The sequence below is a fragment of the Pseudophryne corroboree genome, chromosome 3 (genome assembly GCF_028390025.1).
Source record: "Pseudophryne corroboree isolate aPseCor3 chromosome 3, aPseCor3.hap2, whole genome shotgun sequence".
Classification (NCBI taxonomy): Eukaryota; Metazoa; Chordata; class Amphibia; order Anura; family Myobatrachidae; genus Pseudophryne; species Pseudophryne corroboree.
In genome coordinates, this window is record NC_086446.1 from 128,638,336 (window position 1) to 128,665,631 (window position 27,296).

At 48.4% G+C, this 27,296-nt stretch overlaps 1 protein-coding gene across 2 annotated transcripts in view; it reads left to right on the forward strand.

Moving 5' to 3' along the window:
• The window catches only part of FTSJ3 (FtsJ RNA 2'-O-methyltransferase 3), a 282,573-nt gene that overhangs the window by 35,273 nt on the left and 220,004 nt on the right, over nt 1-27,296 (forward strand). For both annotated transcript variants that reach the window (XM_063958469.1, XM_063958468.1), the window contains exons 2-3: nt 1,682-1,793; nt 25,860-25,965. In XM_063958469.1, coding sequence (XP_063814539.1) covers nt 1,727-1,793; nt 25,860-25,965 — 173 coding nt within the window. In that variant the 5' untranslated portion in view covers nt 1,682-1,726. The remainder of the gene's footprint in view (nt 1-1,681; nt 1,794-25,859; nt 25,966-27,296) is intronic.

Here is a 27,296-nt window from a genome sequence, read left to right on the forward strand (position 1 = left end):
AAATGAGTGGATCTTAAATGGTTGACGGCTAAAGCTCTCTTTTTACTAGTTACTGCCTCAGCTAAAAGAGTGTCAGATTTAGGGGGGCATTGTTATGTCGTCCTCCTTTTCTGATATTTTATCCAGATATAGTGGTTCTCAGTACCAAATCTGAGTGTCTTCCTAAGGTGGTGTCTGAGTTCCACCGTAACGAATATATTGTAGTCCCGGCCTTCCAGGGCCCGGACCTTTCCACGGGAGATGCAGCGTTGGACGTAGTTCGTGCCTTTAGAATCTACGTGGATCATACCAGTGCCATCAGAAAGACGGATACTCTTTGTTCTCTATGGTTTTCACGAGAGGATGGCCTGCTTACAAGCAGACACTGGCGAGATGGCTTTGGATGACAATTTCAGAAGCATACTCTCAAGCTGATCTCCCTGTTCCGGATAATGTCTCTGCTCACTCTACGCGTAAGGTAGGTCCGTCATGTGCAGCACAACGTGGTGCTTCTGCAGAACAGATATGTAAGGCAGCCACATGTTCTTCCGTTAACTCATTTATTAGACATTATGACTTTGATACCTTTGCCTATCAGGACGCTGAATTAGGGCGAAGGAGCGTCCCCACCACTAAATTGCTTTGGGTCATCTCAATGTTATCCTGTGGACCCTGCTGGAGAAATATGCATTATGGTAAGAACTTACCGTAGATAACGTTATTTCTCCTATGTCCACAGGATCCACAGGGTTTCCATCCTGACGCACTTGATTTGAGGATCCTTTCACTCACTAACCTCTTCTTCTTGTACGGAAGGGTGTGCATGTGTGTTCTTCTCGCCTGTTTAGGGCTCTCTATGATGCTTCTGCCTTGAGCTTTGGAAAAACAACTGATTTGCCTGAGCCAGGAGGCAGGGATATATGGACGGGCCCGTTGCATGCTGGGAGGCCGATAGCTTTGACCGATTGGTGCAAATCCGCTGTTGCGTCATCATATCCCATGTTATCCTTTGGATTTAGGAGAAATAACGTTATCAGCGGTAAGGTAAGTTCTTACCATAGCGAGTATTTTTTATTCTCAATGTAGATCTGGACTACATGACCTCTCATAAACCCCACAGTTAGCCAAGGACCGGTCACAAAACCACAGCTCTTTACCCAGTGCCTCTCTGTAGTTTTGTTTCCTTATCCTTCCGGTGTTTTTCCGCTACCAGGGCCAGTAAAGCTGCGTCCTTCTGCCTTTGTTATGGACAGAAAATGCCCCCCCCCCCCCTCCTCCTCCCTTTTTTTTTTTTTTTGCTCGATCTCTTTACCTCATTGCCCCAAATTGGGCTTTGGGGGAAAACTGACTGTCGTTGCAGAAGCAGATCTGCATCTGCATGGTACAGATCATGCTCAGATTGACTAGTATCGGAGATGGACCTAAAGCATCGGGTTGCGTAGATTTATGAATAAGGTCCAATATTTGTTAAGCGAAGGTGCTTTTTATTCCTTCAGTACTCATGCCATCCACTCTTGTGCCACTTACTGACATCAGCAGATTTGAATACTACAGTTTACAGAAGGTATATTCTACAAATGTGATCCTTTACTGGCACTAGTTGTTTTCACATGAAAGTATTGCATTTGGAGATTTCATGTTTGCCTACCATGGACTGTTGCCTTGTACTCTACAGCTAACACTTACCTGTTGTACATCCTAGATACTGACGTAGTGAATACATCATCACTGATTTCAATTTTCGACAATGGGTAAAAAAGGAAAAGTTGGAAAGAGTCGGAAGGATAAATTCTATCATCTAGCAAAAGAGACAGGTAAGCCAGATTTCTGCTGTGCGCTACATGCACACACACATATACAGTAGTCACAAATGTACAATGCAGAAGTTATACCAAAGAATAAGACTGCACTGGACTAGCAATACAAAGTGATACTCAGTTTAGCTATATAGATATATATGTAAACCGTATATAAAAAACACAGTAAGTACTGGATGTATATCACAGGGTGTTTGTACCGCACAACCCTGACTGTATGCACTCTTTCTGCTGCGGGGTACACTGGGCTCCACAAGGATTGGACAATGGGGGGTGTAGAGTAGGATCTTGATCCGATGCACCAACAGGCTCAAAGCTTTGACTGTTCCCGGAATGCACAGCGCCGCCTCCTCTATATCCCTGCCTCCCTGCACAGAAGCTCAGTTTTGTAAGTTGGTGCTGCAGTAAGCAGGCACTTAACAGGGGGGCCCTAAAAAAGAGCTTTTTTGTGAGAAAAAAGTGAAGACTTCAAGGGCAGCAGCGGTGGTAATGTCAGGAGACCTTCTCTGCTGCTGCTCCAGCTCTCCCCAGCGGCGCTGTACACTCCCGAGCCCTGGTTGCCGGGTACCTACAGCGGAGGCTCCGGTTTTCTTCACGTTAGGCACTCACTGCTGGGGCTCTCCAGGATCGCGTGGCCGTGCTTCGGGAGGTGGTAAGTGGGTCTCGCTTGCGGCACACGGTCTTTATCGCAATCCGGCGTGGTCAGTGGGAGGTGGGCCGCGCGCGCTGGCGGTGGACACTGTGGCAGTACAGGCGATCCCACTAGATCACCAGGGCAATGGGCGCAGGTCAGGTTTTCTCTTAAAACCGATTTTTATATCGCCCACAGTACCCGGTGGTTTTGCCAGCAGGGGGATAAGGCATAGACCTGAAGCCCCTCCCCCAGGCCCAGGGCGCCATTTCTAGCAAGTGTTCCCACCCTGGAGTTGTATCTCTGTCTTTTCCTCACTCCCTGTCAGTGTCTGCGGCGCCATTATCCCTCAGCTCACTGTTCCTGGGCCTGCTTGGGCAAATCCTCCTATGTAAAGCCGCCTGGTTGTCAGCGCTGTGCCTTTACATGACACTTAAGTATTCTAACTGCCTTTCTAGACAGTGCTAGTTAAGAAAGAGTGCATTTAGTCAGGGTTTTATAGTACAATTACCCTGTGATATACATCCAGTTCTTACTGTGTCCTGTTATATCTCTTGTTATATAGCTGTGTAAGCTGGTCCAGTGCAGTATTATTGTCAGTAATAACCTCTGCATTGTACAAACTGTGACTTTCTGTGTGTGCATTTGATAGGTGAGTGTTGTCCATTTCGTGTCTTTCACTTAACTTGCTATCCCTATATTCTATAACCTGAGGGGGCTTGGTGCGTCAGCTTTGATCTAATATAGGATTTTCACAAAGATATACTTTATTACGTATTTTTTTTTATTCTGTGATTTAGTCACCATATCTCTCCTTTATCTCTGCTAGTGCTGACTACACTGCGCAGGGGTTTGGGTTTACAGGTATAGTGCTGCTGATAATTGTACTGTTACCTCATACTGCAAGTTATATCATGTCTGCTTCTGAGGTTAACTGTTCTGGCGCTGCACACACTACAGGTGTTGCTGAAGCCACGGACCCATATGAGGAGAATATTGCAGCTGTGGGCTCTGGTTCTGGGGGCAGTGGGACTGTGGCAACGGAGACACATACTGGCCCACCGTGGGACGCTTTTTCCACGCTTCTGCGTACGCTAGTTCATAAACTAACACCCCCTATGGGACCCCCAATGCCGGTACACCCGTATGTGGTCCCTGCAACTAACCCGCCGTGGGCGGACGATTTATCTGCTCAATTTAAGAAGTTGAACCAGTCTTTGACTACTAAAAAGTCTGAGCAACGCTCGCTTAAGTCCAAGGGGTCCTCTAAGCGAGCTCTTATTTCCTCACAATCCACTGCTGTCACTGACACCTCGTCTGATGAAGACGGCACGTACACTGACCCCACAGGTTCTGACACAGATACGGCTGATGGGGAGGGTAGTTCACATGTGGATGTTCCTGATCTTTTGGAGGCTATTAAGTTAATTCTACAGATTACGGATGATCCCGAGCCATCCGTCCCTCCTAAGAAACCAGATAGGTTCAAGCGTCAGAAGGTGGTTAAACAAGTTTTACCTCACTCTGACCACCTAGTGGATATATACGTCAGGAACCCTGGGAAAACCCGGGTACGAAGTTTGTGCCTCAAAAGAAGATGACGGCTCGCTATCCTCTCGCGCCAGAGCTGTCTAAGAATTGGGAAACGCCTCCTCCAGTGGACTCACATGTGGCTAGGATGGTGGTTTCCTCGGCTCTACCGGTCACTACCGTCACGTCTCTAAAAGAGCCTACGGATAAACGTGTGGAGGGATATCTAAAAGCGATTTACACCCTCACGGGTGCTGCGCGAAGGCCCACTATTGCAGCTACATGGGCTGCAGAGGCTATTGAAGCATGGGCCTTGGAGTTAGAAGCTGAAATCTCCTTTGACCATGCTAGACAATGCTTGTCATATATTGTCACAGCTTCTCGATATATTAAAGAGGCGGCTTCTGATGCCGGTATCCTAGCAGCCAAGGCCTCTACTACGTCAGTCCTGGCTCGCCGGATATTGTGGCTGAGATCCTGGTCTGTGGATCTGGACTCTAGAAAAACCCTGGAGGCACTCCCTTTCAAGGGAGATATTCTGTTTGGGGAGGACTTAAATAAGATAGTGGCTGACTTGGCTACTGCCAAAACTGCCTGTCTGCCAAATACCGCTCCTTCTGTGTCGAAGGCTAAAAGTATGTCCTTTCGCCCTACAGGTAAAGCAAAAGGTCAGGCGTACCACAAGCAGGCCCGCGCTTCCAAACCTGGTAAACCGAAGCCCAAAAGTGCCTGGGCTGCCCGTCAGCCAGCTTCCAAGACCGATAAGCCTGCCGCATGACGGGGCAGGCCTCCCCCTGGGGTATACCCAGGAATGGTTGAAGACCACTTCATATGCCTGGGTACGGGAAGTCATCACTCGAGGTTACGCCATAGCCTTCAAAAACCGACCCCTTCATCGATTTAGCCAGACAGATGTCCCGTTGGACCAGACAAAGGCAAACACTCTGCATTCGGTGGTACAGACCCTCCTGTATATACAGGAGTTGTATACAGGTGCCTCTTGTTCAGAGGGGCAGGGGGTACTATTCTCCGCTATTTCTAGTCCCGAAACCGGATGGGTCCTCCCGGCCAATTCTCAACCTCAAGGCATTGAACAGGTTTGTGAAGGTTTCCAAGTTCCGTATGGAAACTCTTCGCTCTATAGTTCTGGCCTTGGAACATGGGGACTGCATGGTCTCCCTGGACATACAGGATGCTTACCTGCATTCCTATAGCAGCGTCACATCAGCAATACCTGAGGTTTGCTATTGGCAACCTCCATTACCAGTTTCGGGCGTTACCTTTTGGTTTAACAACAGCTTCGCGAGTCTTCACCAAAGTAATGGCGGTGATGTCGGTGGTACTCCGCCGTCAAGGGGTCAGGATACTGCCGTACCTGTACGATTTGTTAATCCTCGCAACTTCCCCAGAACTTCTCCTGCGTTATCTGGATATGACGGTCCGGTTTCTACAAGCCCACGGGTGGCTCATGAACTGGAAGAAATTCTCCCTGGTCCCTGCTCAGAGCATGGTGCACCTGGGAGCGCTATTGGACACTCACAACCAGCGGTTCTTGTCTCAGGAGAAAGTCCTGAAGCTTCAGGACAGGATTCGTTGCTTCCTTTCTCGTCCGCAAGTGTCGATACATTCGGCAATGCAGGTGCTGGGCCTCATGGTGTCAGCATTCGACATGGTGGAGTATGCTCAATTTCATTCTCGCCTCCTCCAGAGGCTGATTCTAGCCAAGTGGGATGGCCTGCCTCTTTGGATCAGGTCTCAAATGATCTCATTGACTCCGAAGGTCCGTCTGTCGCTGCCTTGGTGGCTCCGGGACCAACAATTGTGCAGGGGCCGTCCCTTCTGGATATCCAACTGGGTCCTGTTGACGACGGTGCTGGAGCAACACTCCCTTCAGGGTCGGTGGACCAAGGAGGAATCTCTCCTCTCGATAAACATTCTGGAATTGCGGGCAGTCTTCAATGCATTGAACCTGGCCCAGCATTTAATTCAGAACCGTCCTGTTCAAGTACAGTCTGACAACGCCACCACAGTGGCTTACATAAATCATCAAGGCGGCACTTGAAGCCGTTTGGCAATGAAGGAAGTTTCACGGATTCTACGTTGGGCGGAACGCAATCTACCGGCCATATCGGCAATATTCATTCCGGGAGTCCTGAATTGGGAAGCAGACTTTCTCAGTCGTCAGGACGTGCATGCCGGCGAGTGGGGCCTCCATCCAGACGTGTTTCAACTCATAGTGGAAAAGTGGGGTCTTCCAGATGTAGATCTGATGGCGTCTCGACACAATCACAAGGTTCCGGTCTTCGGAGCAAGGACAAGGGATCCTCAAGCAGCATTCGTGGATGCGCTGGCGGTGCCGTGGAGGTTTCGGCTGCCGTACGTGTTCCCTCTGGTGTCATTCCTGCCCAGGGTAATTCTGAAGTTCAAGCAAGAAAAAGGAAATCTGCTTCTCATAGCTCCGGCGTGGCCCAGACGGCACTGGTTCTCAGACCTGCAAGGCCTATCGTCAGAGCATCCACTTCTGCTTCCACAACGCCCAGACCACCTCGTTCAGGGCACCTGTGTCTACCAGGACCTAGCCCGGCTGTCTTTGACGGCGTGGCTCTTGAAGCTTCCGTCTTGAGGGCTAAGGGTTTTTCTGAGGAGGTCATTAAAACTATGTTGCGGGTCCGGAAACCGGCTTCTGCTCGGATTTACCATAGGGTCTGGCATTCTTACTTTGTTTGGTGCGCATCTAACAATTATGACTCTTCCAAGTTTAGTACAGCCAAGCTTTTGGCTTTTCTTCAGCAGGGCCTAGACTTAGGCCTGCGTCTGGCCTCCCTCAAGGTACATATTTCTGCCTTGTCGGTTTGGTTTCAGAGAAAAATTGCGAACTTACCTGATGTTCATACCTTTACTCGGGGTTTGTTGCGTATCCATCCTCCATATGTCCTGCCTGTGGCTCCTTGGGACTTGTCTCTCCCATAGCACCGCACAGCCGCACATGCACACTGCCGGAGCTCAGGAGTGAGCTCTTGCCTGCAGCTGCTACTGAGGGGAAGAAGCTTGGGCGCCCACTAGTAACAAAATCTCAGCGGGCGCACGGCATCTCCCTCGGAAAGGTGATCCTGGCCGGGCCAGATCAAGTGGCTCTGCGGGCCTTATACGGCCCGCGGGCCTGAGGTTCCCCATCCCTGTTCTACAGGATCGGGCTGTTTAGGTGCAGTCAGACAACGTGACTACAGTGTCCTACATAAACAGACAAGGCGGAACGAAGAGCAGAGCTGCCATGGCAGAGGTGTCAAGAATCCTCATCTGGGCAGAAAGGCACGCGGTGGCGATCTCGGCAATCTTCATTCCGGGCGTGGACAACTGGGAATCAGACTTTCTCAGCAAACACGATCTCCATCCAGGGGAGTGGGGCCTCCATCCGGAGGTGTTTCGAGGAGGTAACCGGTTGGTGGGGGGGGGTTCCTCACACAGACATGATGGCCTCTCGCCTCAATAAGAAGCTACGGAGGTACTGTTCTAGGTCAAGAGACCCACAGGCAGTGGCGGGGTGTACGCACTGGTATGTGTTCCCTCCACTTCCTCTGATACCAAGAGTTCTTCAACTTGTGAGAAGAACAAAAGGTTCTGGCAAACCTCATTGCTCCGGACTGGCCAAGGAGGGCTTGGTGCGCAGATTTACTGGTTCTTCTGGTGGATGATCCATGGCCTTTACCTCTTCGGGAGGATCTGTGTGAGGATACCGGGTTCCAAATCACTCAGTCACGGTGGTAGATGAAAAACCAACAGTGGTTTATTGAACAGAATGGGTTATAAACAGCTCAGCACACTTCTGTGATCCAATTCTACACGACAATTCCTCCTGGAACTCCTGACAGAACATTACTTCTTAGTCAGTCTCCTGCCACTCTCTCCCCAGCAGAGCTCACACCTCTTGTTATACCCTCCTGTCTATTCATCACACAAGCTGGTCAGTCAGGAGTGGAGACGAGGTGTCTGGACTCTTGTACACAATGGAGTGCACAGGATCAGATTACCTGAATCTCCATACAGATTCTGTTTACTACATAACCTACTCATCCTAATCACATCTGAGTGTACAGGTAGGGGACTTACATTACAATGACCTGATTTATCTATGTTACTAACACTCTGGCCTAGACTTATTCAGTTAACAATTACATTGAATATATAATAACCAAATAAACTACATATACCAAATATAACAGATAAAATATAACTGTACAATATAATAACCACACAATACAATACAATATTGCCTAACATAGAACTAATAACATATTGGCAATTGGTGAAGTCCATGTATAGGACCAGGGCTAGGAAAGTAACCACGTGTCTTTTACCACTGTGCGACACGACACGCTGGCTGTGTCATCACATGTCGTCACATTACCTTCCCCTACTTTCTCGCCCTGTGTCCTAAGTAGCTGAAGCTTGCTGAGCGCAGTGATGCTCTTCTACATCAGACAGTCTGTGCTCCATCATAACAATGACAGGCTGGTTTCTCTTGTGGGTCTGGTGGGTTTTGTGAATAGCATTTTACAGTTTGTACGGAGCCCACCAGCGTCCCAGGTCCAAAGTCTGTGGTAATTGTCATGAGGCTTGTGTGGGAATTTCTTTCCCCGGTCTGGTGGGTGTGTGGTCCACAGTACATAAATCAATACACTCTTACCAGGGTCCGGTGGAAACGTGATCAGCAGTCCATAGTTCTTGTATTTCCCCCCGGTGTCCAATCCAAACACATTAATCAAAGTCCCCTTTGTAGACAGCCGCTGGGTTGGGGTAACAGCATGTGCAACAGTGTAATTCAGTAAGTCCAATAACTGCACCTGGGGACCTAATAATTCCCCTACACCCAACTGGGTAACCTCATAGTTCAGATAGTCACAATTTTCCTCCATAACCAAAATCTGATCTCTGGGGCCCTCACTCTCCCTCCCCAACACTGTATTCTCTGGGAACCCAACTTCCATCACCTCTGGTGCATCAGGACAATGGCTTCCCTCCCCCAAACATGAATCACGGGTATGGTAATTGTCAGGGCACAATGGGGATTCCTTCATGCCAGAAGTTTCTTCTGTGCTATCCTGGGTAAATGCTTCCTCCAGCCTGGCTGGCTGGGTAACTTGTGGGATCCTACTCTGAGTCTTGTATGCTTGGGCCTGGAGTACAATCTGCTCAGCTTCCTTGTGTGTAGCCACCAACTCGACCATGGTTGTACTGGAACATGGATGTAGGTACACAGGGACAGTGGCATTACCTTCTCCATTCACTGCTACATGTCCTGGCTGAACACCATTGTCCTGGTTAGAGTCGGTCATTTCACCTTGCACACACTGCCAGTCCAAGACACATTCAGGTGCCCTAGAGTAGAGCAACATGTTCCCTTCCAGTTCCTGAGCTGATGCTATTTTCACCAGGTCTGATACCTGGATTTTCTCTGAGTCACAGGGAAGATTCTGGCATTCAGGCTGCAGCTCCTTACCATCAAGTTCACTGAATGGGAACAGACCTCCAGAATCTTCTGGGAGAGATACACTAGCTGGGGATACACTGGGCCCTTCCTGAACATCCTTTTCTGATAAAATAACTGGGGCAGCCATGAACATAGCTTCACAATAGTCCTCCCTCAGCCGAATATGCTGATCAGCCTGAAGTGAGACACTGTCTGCACTAGCCATGCTTATAGATGGGACATTACCACCTACTGCTGCCCTCGCAGAGATCTCCTCTTCCACCTCTGCCAATATGAAGGTATAGTGCATCTTCTCCTGGGGTGTTTGGATGACAGACCCCACTTCCTTCTCATTTTCAGTAGCCTCCCCCAAACACAACACTGTAAATGGCTCAATAGCCAAGACTGGTTGGTGCTCACCTGAAGGATTCCCTTGGAGGCTCTGTTGCTGAAGTGGTGGTCGGGTGATAGTAGCGACTTCTTCCTCAATGTCTCGCTGGCACTCTGCGATGGTTTCTATATCCTCCAAGCCCGCAAATGGCCACTTGTAACACAGCTCAGACTGGTCACCAAGTGTTTTACTGCGACATTCCCCCAGGGACAAGAGAACGGGTTGCAGACAGTGCTTCCTTGCATCCACCTGGACAAGCTCATCCTTTTCCAGTGTAACATACTGGGCAGACAGTTCATGACGCTCTCTCACTAAGTTCTCATCTTCCGTCTCAGCAACAGGGAAGTTGTAGTGCAGTTCCTCCTGGGGTGCCTGGATTGTGCTCACTGCTGTCTTCACTTCGTGTGCTTCCTTCCGTATAGACCACTGGGCAACTTCTTCCCTTGGGTATGGGAGAAGCTGTTGCAGGTGGTGCCTTTCTGCATCCACCCTGTAACACTGGTCTCGCCATGCTGGGGTATCCAGGGCCCCCCGATCCAATGCCACTTCCTCTGGCTCTGTCCGGGAAGGCAATTTACTCTGCACTTGCCCCTCTGTCTCTGTATATTGTATCCTTTGTGTCATTTGGGCCACTGTGGCGATCACTTCCTCCCTGAATTCCTCAAACTCTGGCTCCCCCAGCAGATTCCATGTGGCTGCTTCACTTCTGCAGTGCATGAACGCATTTCCCAGATGACACAACTTGTCCTGTATGCTGGATACTCTCCACCTGCTGATTTCCCACTGAGCTTCATTCCAGTGCTCCCAAATGTACTGCATTTTGGTAACTATACATAACAAATCCGGCTTCCCAGCCTGCCGATATGCTGACAAACTTCCAACCACAAGCTCCACTGCCCTGGTTCCATTACTGGTCTCCTCCGCTGAGGCCTGGACCATATCCTCCTCTTCCTCCTTATCACAAGGGTGCTCAACGTCCCATTGAGCCAGTTTTCCAATTAGGGATTCCTTGGTATCCACTGTATTAAACTCAATCCGTCTTGCTCGACAGAGGTCCTGTAGCTGATCCTTCTTGCTGTATCGGTAACATAGCGGGGCGGAATCCATTGCCTGCTGTGGTTTATACCTTTCTGCTGGTGTCTTGAGTGATCCCACTGCTGCCGCCAAATGTGAGGATACCGGGTTCCAAATCACTCAGTCACGGTGGTAGATGAAAAACCAACAGTGGTTTATTGAACAGAATGGGTTATAAACAGCTCAGCACACTTCTGTGATCCAATTCTACACGACAATTCCTCCTGGAACTCCTGACAGAACATTACTTCTTAGTCAGTCTCCTGCCACTCTCTCCCCAGCAGAGCTCACACCTCTTGTTATACCCTCCTGTCTATTCATCACACAAGCTGGTCAGTCAGGAGTGGAGACGAGGTGTCTGGACTCTTGTACACAATGGAGTGCACAGGATCAGATTACCTGAATCTCCATACAGATTCTGTTTACTACATAACCTACTCATCCTAATCACATCTGAGTGTACAGGTAGGGGACTTACATTACAATGACCTGATTTATCTATGTTACTAACACTCTGGCCTAGACTTATTCAGTTAACAATTACATTGAATATATAATAACCAAATAAACTACATATACCAAATATAACAGATAAAATATAACTGTACAATATAATAACCACACAATACAATACAATATTGCCTAACATAGAACTAATAACATATTGGCAATTGGTGAAGTCCATGTATAGGACCAGGGCTAGGAAAGTAACCACGTGTCTTTTACCACTGTGCGACACGACACGCTGGCTGTGTCATCACATGTCGTCACAATCTGCTTCTGCAGGGGCCGTTCGCTTATCAAGACTTACCGCGGCTTTGTTTGACTGCATGGTGGTTGAACGGCCAGATCTTAGCTTGGCAGGGTATCCCGAGTGAGGTCATTCCTACCATGATACAGGCCAGGAAGTAACCAATGTTACTATGAGAATTTGAGGTACCTCTGTGCGCCAATGTGTTGCAGCCTGAATAATGGATATGGAATCACAAAAGTTCCACACAAACAAATATGCCAAACAACAAAACCAAATCTTGAGCCCAGGTGCTCACATAACACATATGCACTTACCTTAAGATTTTTTGGTGCAGTAGATCTGGGGGTTCTTCCTTTCAATTTTCAAGATGTATTCATATGCATGAAAAAGAACACAAACATACACCCAGATCCTTGTGTATTACTGTAAGGCAATGTTGGTAATCACTCTTAAATCATTTCCATAAAACAATATGAAAGTGACGGGGAATCCCCCTTTCCAAGACACTTACAATAGTGCAAAACAAACGTGCTTGTAGATATAAAATCTTTGTGGGTAATGGTCCGTCACCACGTGAGTGAAAGATATTGGGGTTGCCCCCTATATATGGCACTCACAATTTTGCTGATACACAATATGCATGTAAGGTGGGTCTTTCTCTTCCACTCCTTATTTAGAGGTCACGCACATTTTCTCCAAAAGGAATATATCGGAGAGGATGTTGAAGTATAAAAAGTTATTTATTTTTTATTTTTATTAACAAACGTCAAGTAAAAGCAATGGTGATCATACCCAAGTGGATAGAGGTGATTGGATGTCGTACAGAAAAAACGGGGCCCCGTTAATCTGATCTCCTTCAGTCTCCACAAGGGTGCGTATGTCAGTCCAGTGCAGGCCTCCCCACCAACGCGTTTCGACCCGGGCCAGGGTCTTTGTCAAGGTGTGAGAGATGTCTGCATTATAGTCCTTATATACCCCCTTAATAACACATTAATTACAGGTGTATTGCCCTAAAGAAGCTTCCCCGGGGATCTGCATAAGTAATAGCCTCATCTACCAGTAATAGATCTTTCTTTTCAGTACACATTGTCCTGTGAAGCGAGTGACTTCCGTTTTTCCGATATGGAAGTGATGTCATCCACTCGCTCCCAATCGTGTTCTAATGTCCACAATGTTATCTTCCTCCCCCGCCACGGAAGTGACGTCATCATATCACACCTACTTCCAATCGGTTTGGTCCCCTGAATGATATAAAGAGCCATCGGTCACCACGCCCTTTTTTAGGGAATGGCCAGAGGAGACCAATTCCAAGATTAACTATATTCATACACAAAAAACAAGAAGAGGGAACAGAGGAGGAAAATAGAAATATAGATCCAAACCAAAAAAGGAAGTTGTGCATATACAAAAAGAAAAAGAGAAAAAAGAAAGATAAGGGAATATGGAATTGGAGAGAGGGAAGGTTAAAATTTTTAATTTAAGTTCACACATTCTGGGACATAATGAACAATCAGTATTGGAAAAAGGGCTGATATACGCTCCTGCTAGTAAGGCTTATGAATTTAACCTGTTTGTAGACATTCAAAAATACATAAGGAAACTCACTGTAAAGAAATTCTTTCTATCCAAGGGAGAAGGAGTGGTACAGGGATCAATGGAGGAGGGTTCCCCCTCCACATTTAAACCCAAATCCACTTTTTACCCCACATATCTGAAGAGAGGGTTTATAGAAACCTTTACAGCACAAGTACTAAACGATGTGGAGAATATCAGAAAGAAGAAAAGTAACTTAAATTTGACAAATAAGGTAAGGTTGGCATTGGCGGAATTAAAACAAAATAAACATCTCGTAATCAAACCCGCTGACAAGGGTAGGGGGGGGGGATAGTACTCTTGGATGTAGCAACATATGAGTCCGATGTATACAGACAGATAGGAGACGGTAATATGTCTAAAAAGATTAAGAAAGACCCTACTGAACTTTTCTGTAAAGAACTTATAAATATTATAGAAGTATATAGGAATAATGGAACCATCAGTGAGACGATATGCTTATTCCTTATTAATGACAATCCTAAAATACCTGTTATCTATGTATTGCCTAAAATACACAAGGATCCCCAAAACCCCCCTGGGAGACCGATAGTGTCGGGGATAGAATGTATTACGGCCAACCTTTCCGCTTTTATAGATTCATATCTCCAACCGTTAGTATATTCAAATAAATACCATCTCAAGGATACTCGGGACATCCTGAAAAAATTACAGGATATAAAATGGGAAGAAGGCTACTATGTGGTTAGTGCAGTTATAAGTCCCCTATACACCATCATCGAGCACAGTAAAGGTATTAGAGCAGTGAAAAGCGCCCTAACAACATCAGATATAGATTCCACATTACAAGAATTTTTATTAAAAGGAATTCAGTTCATATTGGAACACAATTTTTTTCTGTTTAAAGGAGAATTTTTCATCCAACTCACAGGCACGGCCATGGGTACCAGGTTCTCCCCAAGCTATGCTAATCTATTTCTGAGACTCTGGGAAGGAGGAGTCTGTATGGCATAGCAAATATGGGGCGGACCTGGTACTGTGGTCACGCTATATAGACAACATATTTTTTTATATGGAAGGGGAGTAGGGATATGCTAGATGAATTCTGTACGTATCTGAACACCAATGAGCTCAATATCAAATTAACATTTAAGATTGAAATAGAGAGACTTTATTTTTTAGATATAACAATTTTATATCAAAAATAGTAATATATGTACACAGACTTATCAAAAACCCACAGATTGTTCATCATATATTTATGCTGACAGTTGCCACCACAGAAATTGGCTTGACTCTATCCCAGGAGGCCAATTTAAGAGGTTAAGGCGCAATTGCACTGAGGAGTCAGTCTTCGAACTTCAGGCAGAAAATATGAAAAAAATCTTTCCTGTCGTGGTTATGATACAACTACAAATAGAATAGATTTATTATGTACAGATGAGAAGATCAAAGAAAAAAACAGTGCGTTCCAATGGGCGTTTATTACGGATTATAATGCCCATCATAGAGAAATCGAAAAAATGTCTTCAGAAAACACTGGACCACATTAAAACTAGATCCGGTCATAGGACCGCATCTACCTAAAAAAACAGTGCACATCTATAGGAAGGCAGCCAATATTAAGACACAATTGGTAAAAAGTATACATCCGGAAGTCAAAAGACCAGGCTATAATAGATCAAATGATTTTTATAGGTGTAGTAATTATATAGGGTGGAGGTACAACATCAAAATATGAAACCATTTTGATTAACGCACGTGAATTCAGAATAACAGAATTCATCACATGTAACACCGCCAATGTGATTTATGTCATAGTCTGTGACTGTGACAAATTTGACATTGGGCGAACGACCAGACCTTTGAAGGTCAGACTGGGTGAACATCTAAGAAACATTAAAAATGGTCTTGTGACACATTCTCTATCCGCACATTTTAAAACCACACACAATTGTTCTCCAGGTCATATAAAAGGTTTCTTTTGGGATTAAACATATTAAACCTACAGAAAGAGACAAAAATACCACTATCCGTTTGGCAAAGTCAGAAATGAAACTCATACACACATTCGAAACCTTTGCACCAATAGGGTTAAATCAGGACTTCGAGATAAAGTGGTTCCTGTGATTTTATTATTTTTAAATTTGATTTTTATTTTTTTCTAAGAACTATTTTCATGTCATTTTTAAATACAGCTGGAATTTTATTATTAGAGTAAGAATTTTAGCTACATGAACCCACATGAACAGTTAGAAGGAATGGACAGGAAGTGGGGCATCGAACAAACGGAAGTCACGGAACGGCCATTTTGGGAGAGGCGAGGACAACCGAGAAGACTTGTGGACGGACCCTATGTGATATGATGACGTCACTTCCGCGGCGGGGGAGGAAGATAACATTGTGGACATTAGAACGGGATTGGAAGCGAGTGGATGACATCACTTCCATATCGGAAAAATGGAAGTCACTCGCTGCCTAGGACAATGTACCCGGTATACTGAAAAGAAAGATCTATTACTGGTAAATGAGGCTATTACTTATGCAGATCCCCGGGGAAGTTTCTTTAGGGATATACACCTGTAATGAAATGTGTTATTAAGGGGGTATATAAGGACTATAATGCAGGCATCTCTCACACCTTGACAAAGACCCTGGCACGGGTCGAAACTCGTTGGTGGGGAGGCCTGCACTGGACTGATATACGCACCCTTGTGGAGATTGAAGGAGATCAGATTAACGGGGCCCCGTTTTTTCTGTACGACATCCAATCACCTCTATCCACTTGGGTATGATCACCATTGCTTTTACTTGATGTTTGTTTGTTAATAAAAAAATAACTTTTTATACTTCAACATCCTCTCCGATATTTCTTTTGGAGAAAATGTTCGTGACCTCTAAATAAGGAGTGGAAGAGAGAGACCCACCTTACATGCATATTGTGTATCAGCAAAATTGTGAGTGCCATATATAGAGGGCAACCCCGATATCTTTAATACACCTGGTGACGGACCATTTTCCACAAAGATTTTATATCTAATGCACATTTTGTTTTGCACTATTGTAAGTGTCTTGGAAAGGGGGATTCCCCGTCACTTTCATATTGTTTTATGGAAATGATTTAAGAGTGATTACCAACATCACCTTACAGTAATACACAAGGATCTGGGTGTATGTTTGTGTTCTTTTTCATGCATATGAATACATCTTGAAAATTGAAAGGAAGAACCCCCATATCTACTGCACCAATTTTTTTTAAGGTAAGTGCATATGTGTTATGTGAGCGCCTGGGCTCAATATTTGGTTTTGTTAGGCCAGGAAGTTACGTCTAAGCATTATCATCGCATTTGGAAGAAATATGTTTCTTGGTGTGAGGCCAAGAAGTTTCCAGCGGTGTAGTTTCAACTTGGACGTGTTCTCCTTTTCCTGCAAGATAGGGTGGATACGGGACTGAGACTGGGCTCCATCAAGGTCCAGATCTCTGCTTTGTCCATCTTCTTCCAAAAACAATGGCTGTTCTTCCTGAGGTTCAGACCCTTTTGAAAGGGGTTCTGCATATCCAGCCTCCCTTTGTGGTGCCTACGGCTCCATGGGATCTTGATGTGGTGTTGCAGTTCCTACAGTCTGCTTGGTTTGAGCCTTTACAGGAGGCTGTGCTCAAGTTTCTCACGCGAAAGGCGGTCACCTTGTTGGCCTTGGCTTCTGCACGACGCATGTCGGAATTGGGGGCTTTATCTTGTAAAAGCCCCTATCTGATCTTCCATGAAGACAGGGTGGAACTTAGGACTCGTCCACAGTTCCTACCTAAGGTTGTGTCGGCTTTCCACATCAACCAGCCTATTGTGGTGCCAGTAGCTACTGACTCCTCAATTACTTCAAAGGCCTTGGATGTAGTGAGGACTTTGAAGATTTACGTGAAGAGGACCGCTCGTCACTGGAAAAGTGACTCCCTGTTTGTCCTCTATGATCCAAAGAAAATTGGATGTCCTGCTTCTAAGCAGTCGATTTCACGCTGGATCAGGTTCACTATCTAGCATGCCTATTCCACGGCAGGATTGCTGTGTCCGAAATCCGTAAAGGCCCACTCTACTCGTAAAGTGGGCTCCTCCTGGGCGGCTACCCGGGGTTTCTCGGCAATGCAACTCTGCCGAGCAGCAACTTGGTCTGGGTCGAACACGCTTGCCAAGTTTTACAAGTTCGATACTCTGGCCTCTGATGACCTCCAGTTTGGCCAAGCAGTGTTGCCGGAGCCTCCGCGCTCTCCCTACCGTACTGGGAGCTTTGGTACATCCCCATGGTACTAATATTGACCCCAGCATCCTCTAGGACGTAAGAGAAAATAGGATTTTAATTACCTGAAATGGTAAATCCTTTTCTCGTAGTCCGTAGAGGATGCTGGTTGCCCGCCCAGCGCCTCGTTTTCCTGCATTGGTTATAGTTCAGTGTTACCTGGTTCCTAGGTAAGTTCTGCGTTATTTGCAGTTTCAGCTGTTGCTGAGTTGTTCTGGCATGTTAGCCGGATTTGCCTGTTGTGTGAGCTGGTATGAATCTCGCCACTATCTGTGTAATTCCTTCTCTCGAAGTATGTCGTCTCCTCGGGCACAGTTTCTAGAGTCTGGTAGGAGGGGCATATATGGAGGAGCCAGCCCACACTAATAAACTCTTAAAGTGCCAGTGACTCCTGGTGGACCAGTCTATACCCCATGGTTCTAATATGGACCCCAGCATCCTCTATGAACTACGAGAAAAGGATTTACAGTTTTAGGTAATTAAAATCACTATATGTCACTGTGGAGTTGAAGCATAGAACAAATAAACAACTGGAGATAAACAAAATGTGTCTATTACTTACTTGAATTGCTCCGTTGGGGGCCATCTAGCGACAGTTGGGGCGATGAACAATTGAATTCCCCACATAGCCGCCAAACACCCTTTTGGCTTTCTGTGTTGGGCGCTGTGGCCGGAGAGACACCCCAGCCACATGTGTAATGGCGGCCGCGGCACTGAAGGAGTTAACCCTTAAGTGCCCTGCGCCTTTTTAGAGACCATGTGCGCTTGGCTCCACTTTTGAAAATGCACTGGCACTAGACGTCATCTTTAAGTAAAGGCACTAGACGTCGAAGGTGTTAATAAGGTTTAAACAATTAATTTTGTGTGTGCCCCGGTCCCGGACCTCTCCGGCTACCGCTGCAGTAAGGGAGCCACCGGCGCACTGAGAAGGGAGAGCAGCTGCAGTCGGGAGATCCGCTCCCGCTGCAGCGCTCTGTATGATGCCGCCCCTCAGCACATTGGAGGTGGCAAGCCGCAGCAGCCGGGATGAACGTCCCGGGCTGCTGGGAGGCAGGGGGGGGGTGCGCCGCAGCCCGGATCACCACCTGACGCTACGGCGAGGCCACAGAGGTAGGCGCCGCACACAGGGCTAGCCGGCTCCCTAGCGGCGGGGGTGTGAGCAGGATGGTGAGCGCTGGGGTCCGGCAGGGCACAGGATCAGTATAGATTTAAAGAGAAATGTACAGTGTATTTAAATGTATTTTATAGGAAAAACACGCTTACTTGGTTGTGTATCCGAGGAGGGTGGAATCCATGGCTGTGCAGGCTGATGGATTCCCCCAGACCTATTCCACAAAAACTGAATGCCTTCTCCTCCAGCCTAAAACTTAAAAATAGCATGGGGAGAGAGAAGAGGAGCTCAGCTTTCCTTCAAGCTGAGTGGTTTTCTGGAGCTCCTTAGGGATCGCCTTTGGTGAGCAATAAACCCTGACCGGGGATCTAGGCTGCCCAGCTCTGGAGTCCGAATTCAGGCTGCAGATGCTGAGCTGGGTCCCAGGCAGATTCCTGGAAGTAAGTTTAGGCGGGAAAACTTCCCCCAGCGCAGACTGAAAGTCACCGGGGGGGGGATCTAGATCCTCTGGGATGGGACGGTCAAGGGAGAGTGACCACTCCCCACAGTCCATAGAGGACAATGGAAGCTGTGCATGTGACGAAGGCGTGCACAGCCCATGGGTAAACATTGATTGGTTGTAAACCACAGGGCGGACTTACCCCCTGTGGTATTGTGTATTGGAGTAGGATAAAAAGAGGGCAGCTGCCCCATATAAAGTTTATTATACCATTTTCATTCTTCTTTAACATCGTTCTGTATTGCTGTTGCCCCTAGCAATAGGGAAGAGTCTTTTTTAAGACTATTTCGGCAAATAAACATCTGTCTCAAGACGACTGCTTCATCTTGTTACTTGCAGGGCTAGGTGAAACCTAACTCTGTTTTACGGCTGTCCAGGGTGTAACCAGCGTCTCCAAGCACCGCCTCCGGCCATCTACTGGGTAGATGCCTAGTCAAGCGACTAGTTGGGATTCGTAAACGCCACACAGGTGTGGTAAGGCGGTGTGTCGACGCATGCAGAGCAGAACCGTGGTTCCAGATGCCATGGCAGGTTAGGAGTCTGGTGGTGGCAGCATAGTACCCACCCACTGCGCATTGGGTGGAGTCAGTAACTGGTGGTTACTGACGGTAAGCAGGAATCCCCTATGTGGCCAGGTTCGGTGTGTCCTAAAACTCCATACTGTGGCTGGGGACGGGATGCAAAGCGGTGAGGGCTGCCGTACGGGACCGTCCGGTCACAGAAATTGGTGGCATAGCGGTGGATTAATCACAGGCGGCTTTTCGATCCCCCAATTGGAGAAGCCGTGATACTCACGAGAGGGGTAACTGCAGCGCAGGAGGACGCACATGATGGTGGACTTCAGCGGAATGTCAAAGGACGATCTGAAGATCGTGTGCCAGGAGAAGGGTTTGAATATCCCTTTCAAGGAGTCCAGAAACGTCATGAAGGCGGCGCTCATGAGCTTGAAGTATTCAAGTCTGGAGGAGCTGGAAAGCGCTGAAGGCGTCGGCATCCAAGAATACGGCCCAACAGACAACCTTCTTAAGGAACTGGTTAGACCCACAAGCCCCGCCCCCTCTAGCAACAACCATGCTTCCCAGCAATCCCTAGCCAGGGCCAGGATCCCAACATCCCAGGGTGGGGCGGCACGGATAGCCTAGCGGATCGGCTAGTGGAATTGGGGGAAAGGGCAAGAGCGCTTGATCATCATCCAGATGTAGCGTGATGAGCGGGCACCACAGGCCGTGGTACCCTGGGAGCCGTTGTCCACTGCTGTACACAGATCGGGACGTATACAGTTTGCCAAGTTTGCAGACAGCAATGGGGACATTGATGGACATTTGCAAGTTTTGGAAAGTACTTGCAAACTACATGATTTACCTAAGTTGAAGGGGGTGAGATACCTTGTGCGCACTCTGCATGGTGAGGCCTTGCAGGCTTATCGAGGAGTGGCCACGGAGGACTGTGGGGCTATCGAAGAAGTCGCAGACGCCCTGCTCCAGCGATTCTTCATCACTCCAGAGTTCTATAGGAAAACATTACCGGACTTGCCCAAGAACCCATATCCGCACCCATGAGCAGTTCGCCACCCAGCTGCGGCAGTACGTGGTGAAGTGGGTGAAGGATTCTGAAGCCGCTACATTGGACGAACTGATTTGACCTGATCTGCAGGGATCAGTTCTACCGGCGGTGCGCCCCTGAAGTGAAGGAGTGGGTGCTAGACCGGGAGCCATCCAGTTTAAAGATGGCTGCCCAGTTAGCCGACAAGTATGTGGAAATTCGGCCCCAGGGGCAGAAGCTCCCAACCAGCAGCCAGCACCAAAAGCCTGTACCACTAGGGGGCCACTCCTCTTCAGCTCATCACCCCCTGAAGTAAGCATCTTCCAACCCTTGTGCTCTTGGGCAGCAACAGCACTGCAGCGTCCCTACAACTGATCAGGGACCATCGGTGCCACGACTGGAGAAGAAATGCCACAGCTGCGGAAAATCAGACATCAGAGGATGAACTGTTCCGCACTCCAAGCATCCCAGACTCGTGTTCCAAATCCGAGCGCTTGTTTAACGAGTGGAGATGAGCCTACAGAGACTGTTCCCTCTCCAGTCAGTCCGATGGAGTGTGGCGAGAAACAGGTGCACTCTGGCCATGCAGGTGACTCTCTCCGCAAACAGCCCCTACACAATATGTGGAGTCACCTGCAGCCCGTTCACGTGGGACCCCTACAGGAGGAAGGCCTAAGAGACTCTGGGGCCTCAGTCACTGTGGTGAGCCCCCACCTTATCGATCCTGCTGCAGTATTGCAGGGTCGCACTGCCAAGGTCACCATGGCAGACGGAACGGAGAAAGAGGTTACCATGGCAAGAGTCTATCTGGACTGGGAAGCTGGATCAGAGTTGCGAGAAGTTGCAGTCATGGATGGTCTCCCAGCTGATGTGGTCCTAGGAAATGATCTGGGTGGTGGGATCGTTACCACTTTTGCTCAAGTCAAGTTTCACAACCACTGTTGATATCGGCTACTCCAGCACAGTCCAGCCCAGAGGAAAAGACTGCAGCTGCTAGACAACTGCCAGCACAGCCAACCACAGCCTCAACCAGCCCAGAGGAGAAGATTACAGCGGCTAGATCGGTACATTGTCCCTGCATGCCTTTTGTCTCTGGTATGCCTACGTCCCCTAGCAATGCAGAGGAAGTTGGTTCCAGCTTGTTTGATCCTGTGGGGGTGCCCAATGATACTCCTGACACAAGTTGTTTGCCAACTCAGTCAGTGAGTATGAGAAGCCACGCTGACTTTTCCGTGACTGACCCCTACCAGACTGACTCTAGTAGTCCCCACTTAGATCCCCCTGTAGAGTGTCCCAATTTAGGAGAGATTGAGGGCTGCAGGCAAGAGTTTACGGAGGCTCAACTCTGACACATCCCTGAAAGGCAAGAGAAACCGTCAGTAACCGCCTGTTACTGACTCCACCCACTGCGCAGTAGGCGGGTACTACGCTGCCACCACCAAAGTTCCCCAGGGAACTTTTCCTGCGCAACTGATGCCGGTTGCCAGCAAAACCCCTTTGGACAGTCACCCGGAGATATACCGTACCCTGAAGTGCCTGTCACAGAGCTTACCCTGGTCTGGAATGTTGGGTGACGCCCAGACCAGCTGTAAGGCTGGTGCCATGCGTTGGTAGCTGGGGCACTCCAGTGTTTGTGTTGTCCCTGGGCCTCTGCCCATAGGAGAACCCTTACAGCAAGTTGCTGTGGACATAGCAGGTCCCCTGCCTGTGCGCAGTATATCGGGGAAGACACGCAGCCTCCCTGTAGTGGATGCCACCCGGGATCCAGAGGCTGGTGGTCTGACACCATCACTGTGGTACTGGTAGCGGACATGGAGGTAAGAGCAGGCCTAGGTGACAGGGTAGGTTTCCAGAGTCATAGGTCGACAGAGGAGTATTGGAGGGATGGTCTGACAGTTAGGACAGACAGATGCCAGCTAGGACTGGCAGAGGTGCAGTGCCTGGGGCACAGTGGGGGAGGAGACAGGGGGTAGGCCCAAATCTGAGGAGGTAGAGGCGACCAGAGGATGTCCCCGGCCTAGAGGTACTGACCTTAGAACCTGTAAGGCCCTACGGACATGTCACTGAATGTAGTTCTGTAGTGAACCCCCTTACAGAGATGACCAGGAAGGGCATTCTGTAGTCAGTGGACTTTGCACCCGCTTGTGAGTTGGCATTCCAGTCATTGAAGGAGGCCCTGGTACATGCTCCAGTGCTGATGGCGCATATTCTTGACCAGGATGTTGTGGTAGGGACTACTGCGCCACTGCACGGACTGGGGGCAGTACCGAGCAAGGAGAAGCCATATGGCAGGAGCCACCCTGTGCACTGTTTGATCAGAACACTACTATGGTGGGAGGTGGGGTATGCCACAGATGGGACACCTTGGGTGGCACTTGTGTGTACATTGGACCAGTTTTTACCTACTTTGTGTAACTGCCCCCCCCCTCTCCCCCCACACAGTGGAGACTTACCACCCACCTGTTAGGTGGTTGCAACCTTCCCTGGAGAGAATTGGCAGACTTTTGTGGTGGAGCCCTGAACTTGGACTTCATGTGGACTCCGTGAACATTGTGTACCCACGATAGACGGCCCACTGCACTATGAATGAACTGTTTAGGCCGGAGCCTACACCCCCAAGGTAGGTTTCCCTTCAACCCAAGAGACTGCGGGACCAGGAGCCAAATCGTTGGGACATGGCTCCGAGGAGGAGGCCAGAGAACCCCCCTGCCACATGTGTAATGGCGGCCGCGGCACTGAAGGGGTTAACCCTTAAGTGCCCGGTGCCATTTTAGAGACAATGTGGGCTTGGCGCCACTTTTTGCTCTGACGCTAGGCGCCATCTTTAAACTGTAAAGGTGCTAGGCGCCAAAGGTGTTAATAAGGTTTAAAAAAAAATTATTTTGTGTTCGCCGCGGTCCCGGACCCCTCTAGTGACCGCTGCAGTAAGGGAGCCCCCTGGCGCGCAGAGCTGTGTGCGCGCGCCGGAGGAGAAGGGAGAGCCGCTGCAGCCGGGAGATTTGCTCCCGCTGCAGCGCTCTGTGTGATGCCGCTGCTGGGGGGCACATCGGAGGTGTCAATCCGCAGCAGCCAGAATGAACGTCCCAGGCGGCAGGGAGGGTGCGCCGCAGCCCGGATCACCACCTGACGCTGCGGTGAGGCCACATAGGTAGGCGCCGCAAACAGGGGACCTGGCTAGCCGGCACCCTAGCAGCAGGGGGTGTGAGCAGGATGGTGAGCTCTGGGGTCCGTGAGCAATGCTCCCTGTGCCTCAGCGCAACAGGAGCATAGAGTCACGACAGCCGGGACGAGCGTCCTGAGCCTCCGGGCTTAAGATCAGGTTGGTGCGCCACACGCTGCGGCGAGGCCGCTGAGAAAGTGCTGCACTTGGGGAACAGGGAGAGCCAGCTCCCTGGACCCCGATGTCAGGATGTGTGCACAGGCAGGCTGGAGGAGGAGGGAAGCCAGCCCCCATAACTTCAGCACTGAGAGAGCCCTAGCAGCCAGGCTGCAGGGCTAAGGGAGCTGTGCGCTGGGCATAAAACAAAATAATGCTTTGTGACCTGCAGTGCTAGTTGAAACCTAGCTCCGTCTTCCGGCTGTCCATGGTGTAACCAGAGTCTCCAAGCTCCGCCTCCAGCCAATTACCGGGTAGAGGCCTAGTCAAGCGATTAGTGGGGACTCGTCAACACCACACAGGTGTAGTAAGGTGGCGTGTCAACGCATGCAGAGCAGAACCGTGGTTCCTGACGCCACGGCAGGTTAGGAGTCTGGTGGTGGCAGTGTAGTATCCGCTTACTGCGCAGTGGGTGGAGTCAGTAACAGGCGGTTACTGACTGTAAGCGGGAATCCCCTATGTGGCCAGGTCTGGTGTGTCCTAAAACTCCATTCTGTGACAGGGGGCGGGACGCGAAGAAGTGAGGGCTGTCGTACGGGACCGTCGGGTCACAGGCGCACTGCCTAGGATTACCCTGGGTGGAACAGGTTCAATCTACAAGAGGCTATACAAAATGGGTGCTTGCAGTGTCCTAACGCTAGAAGTAAGGTCCCAACATAAGTCTGATCCATGTACTTTGTCATCCCATCTATGAGTGTACCAGGTGAGGCAGTCATGTTGCCTTCAATGTGTAAGACACATGTTAAGTTCGTTTAACTTACAGGAAAATGCAATATCTTATACTATGGTTCGGGCCACTGAATGCAGATAATACCCCTCTGATGTGAATGCACGTAGCGTATACACGCCGACACGCTAATCGCACTATACAGCGTCACGTGTGGGTGAATACACTTCTATACCCAAACAAGAATGGAATGCGACACCAGTTGTATGTTATGTTGTGGTCCAACGCAGCAACAAATATTTACTAAAAGGGATATACACAGAAATACAACAATATCACAAGAGAAGAGCTACAACCAATAGTACATACGTTTGTTCGCCTGCACCTCCCGGAGCCGGTCCTCAGTCACTCTTAGCAAGATGACCTTCAGAGAATTAGACTGAGACCGGCCAGGAGGCCTTGCTTTTATACAATGGTCCAAAACACAATACAAAGGAAACTGTAAGCTCTTCTTCCATAGGTCATGGGGCAGGTCATTTACAGTACATGAGGGGTCATAGGTTGGTTTGAATAGATGGGCGATGCCTGGTCCAGGTGTACTTGCAGATGTCCTCCACTGGGTTCCCGCCGAATATCACGAGTACAGTAATTACAGTAAGTTATTGTATTCCTGCGCATATCTATAAGCGCAGGAGCAAGCTATAATCTGCAAACTGCGATCGGAACATAGCCCTTGAAATAATGTACATCTGGATACCAAACACTATGTCCTAACCGAATTCTGTCCTCTTACATCCTGTAAAGCTCTGTTCTATTTCCTAAGTAAATGTAACTTGCTGGGGTGGTGTGTGTAGACTATGTGTAAATTATGCACTATGTGGATAAAATATTGAATATGTCTTTGTGGCTTTTCTATGCGAATGCGTATGCTACCGTATTTACTCATGCCACGCGCTAATACGCAGGGCTTCGTGAGCCAATGTACGCAGCGTGCGGGTATGCGTACGCACGGCAGAACACGTGCACGCACAGAGGCCACTCTGTGGTGTTTACATGTGTTGTGTGGGTGTAATATTTTTTACTTCGACACACGTGATATTAGAATAATTTCAGAGCATGTAGCTTTGCCTGTAAATTTCTCTTACTTCTGTACAACTTATTTTATTCATATTTGCAGGGTACCGGTCCCGTTCGGCTTTTAAGCTCATTCAACTTAACAGAAAATTTCAGTTCCTGCAGAGAGCTCGTGCACTTGTTGATCTCTGTGCTGCCCCAGGAGGCTGGTAAGGGATTTCCATATTGTCTAAATGTGTTAGAAAAATCTGTACCAATGTATTCCTCTGCCACCCAATCTGGGGGACACTGCCTAACTATGGGGTTAAGAAGGTACAGATGTGTCCCCTTACATCTTTGCTGTTTTGCTAAATATGGCAAAGCTGTTTTTCACGAAGTAACAAGTGGATAGATTTTAAAATTATTGTTTGCCGTGATAGAACATGTATAAAGTAACATATTAAAGAAGCAAATTAAGAAAAATTACAAGGCACGGCTAAATCTCTGAGTCTCTGGCATGCAAAACTGTGCCATGCATGGCGGGAAATAGCAAAGATGTATGTGGACATATCTGTATGTAAGGGAGCAGGTACTAAACAGCTAACAAACTAGAACAATGCTCACCCCTCTCTAAGCCCTCACCACCTCTTCAGAGCTCGTACTGTCCATAGGTTTGTTTAAAGTTAGAACCTCCAAACATGTTTACATATGTTTGTCCTGTACATTGTCCTTTCAGCAGCACACCTATGGGCAGGCAACTTTAGGAAGGCATGTTGAACATAGTAGCCCATCTATATTTGATCCATGGAGCTCAGTGTGACCACTATCTGTTTTCAACATTCTCTCCTTTTTTTTTCTTTCTTTTTTTCTTTAAATCATGTTTATGCAGCAGGTTACATTGCTTTCCACAGGGAAAACATCGGGGTGTAGAGTGGATCTTGATCCAGAGGCACCAACAGGCTAAAGCTTTAGCTGTTCCAGGATGCATTGGGGCCGCCTTAATAACCCGGCATCCAGGCACTGAGAGCTCTGTTTCGCGTTGGTGCCTGCAGCAGCAGGTCACCTAACAGGGCAGCCCTGAAAAAACTTTTTTAAGAAGATTTCTTCTCTTGGCTGTCAGCGCTATATGTCATAGTGATATTTCAGCGCTGCAGCTCCATCACCTCCCAAGTGGGATCGTATGCTCCCACGACCTGCTTCCCGGATGCTTGCGGCGGAGACGTCCCAACTTAGGCACACAGTCGCAGACCACTCTCCTGGATCGTGTGGCTGCTACAGGGAGGAGATAATTGTCCCCCAGGCGGGACCCGCCATTAAATCGTGTTCCATCCACAACCTAGGGAGATGGGTCGCGGCGCTGGCGTGGACACTGTCACTGGGCAGGGACCCCACTAGACCACTGCGGCGTCTGAGTACAGGTCGGGTGTACTAATACTCCATTTAATAAGGATCACAGTACCCACAGTACCGTGGTGGAAGTCCAGCATAGGGGAGGTGGCGCTTGACCTGTAACCCCTCCCCTGGCCCAGGGCGTCATGACCTGTAACCCCTCCCCTGGCCC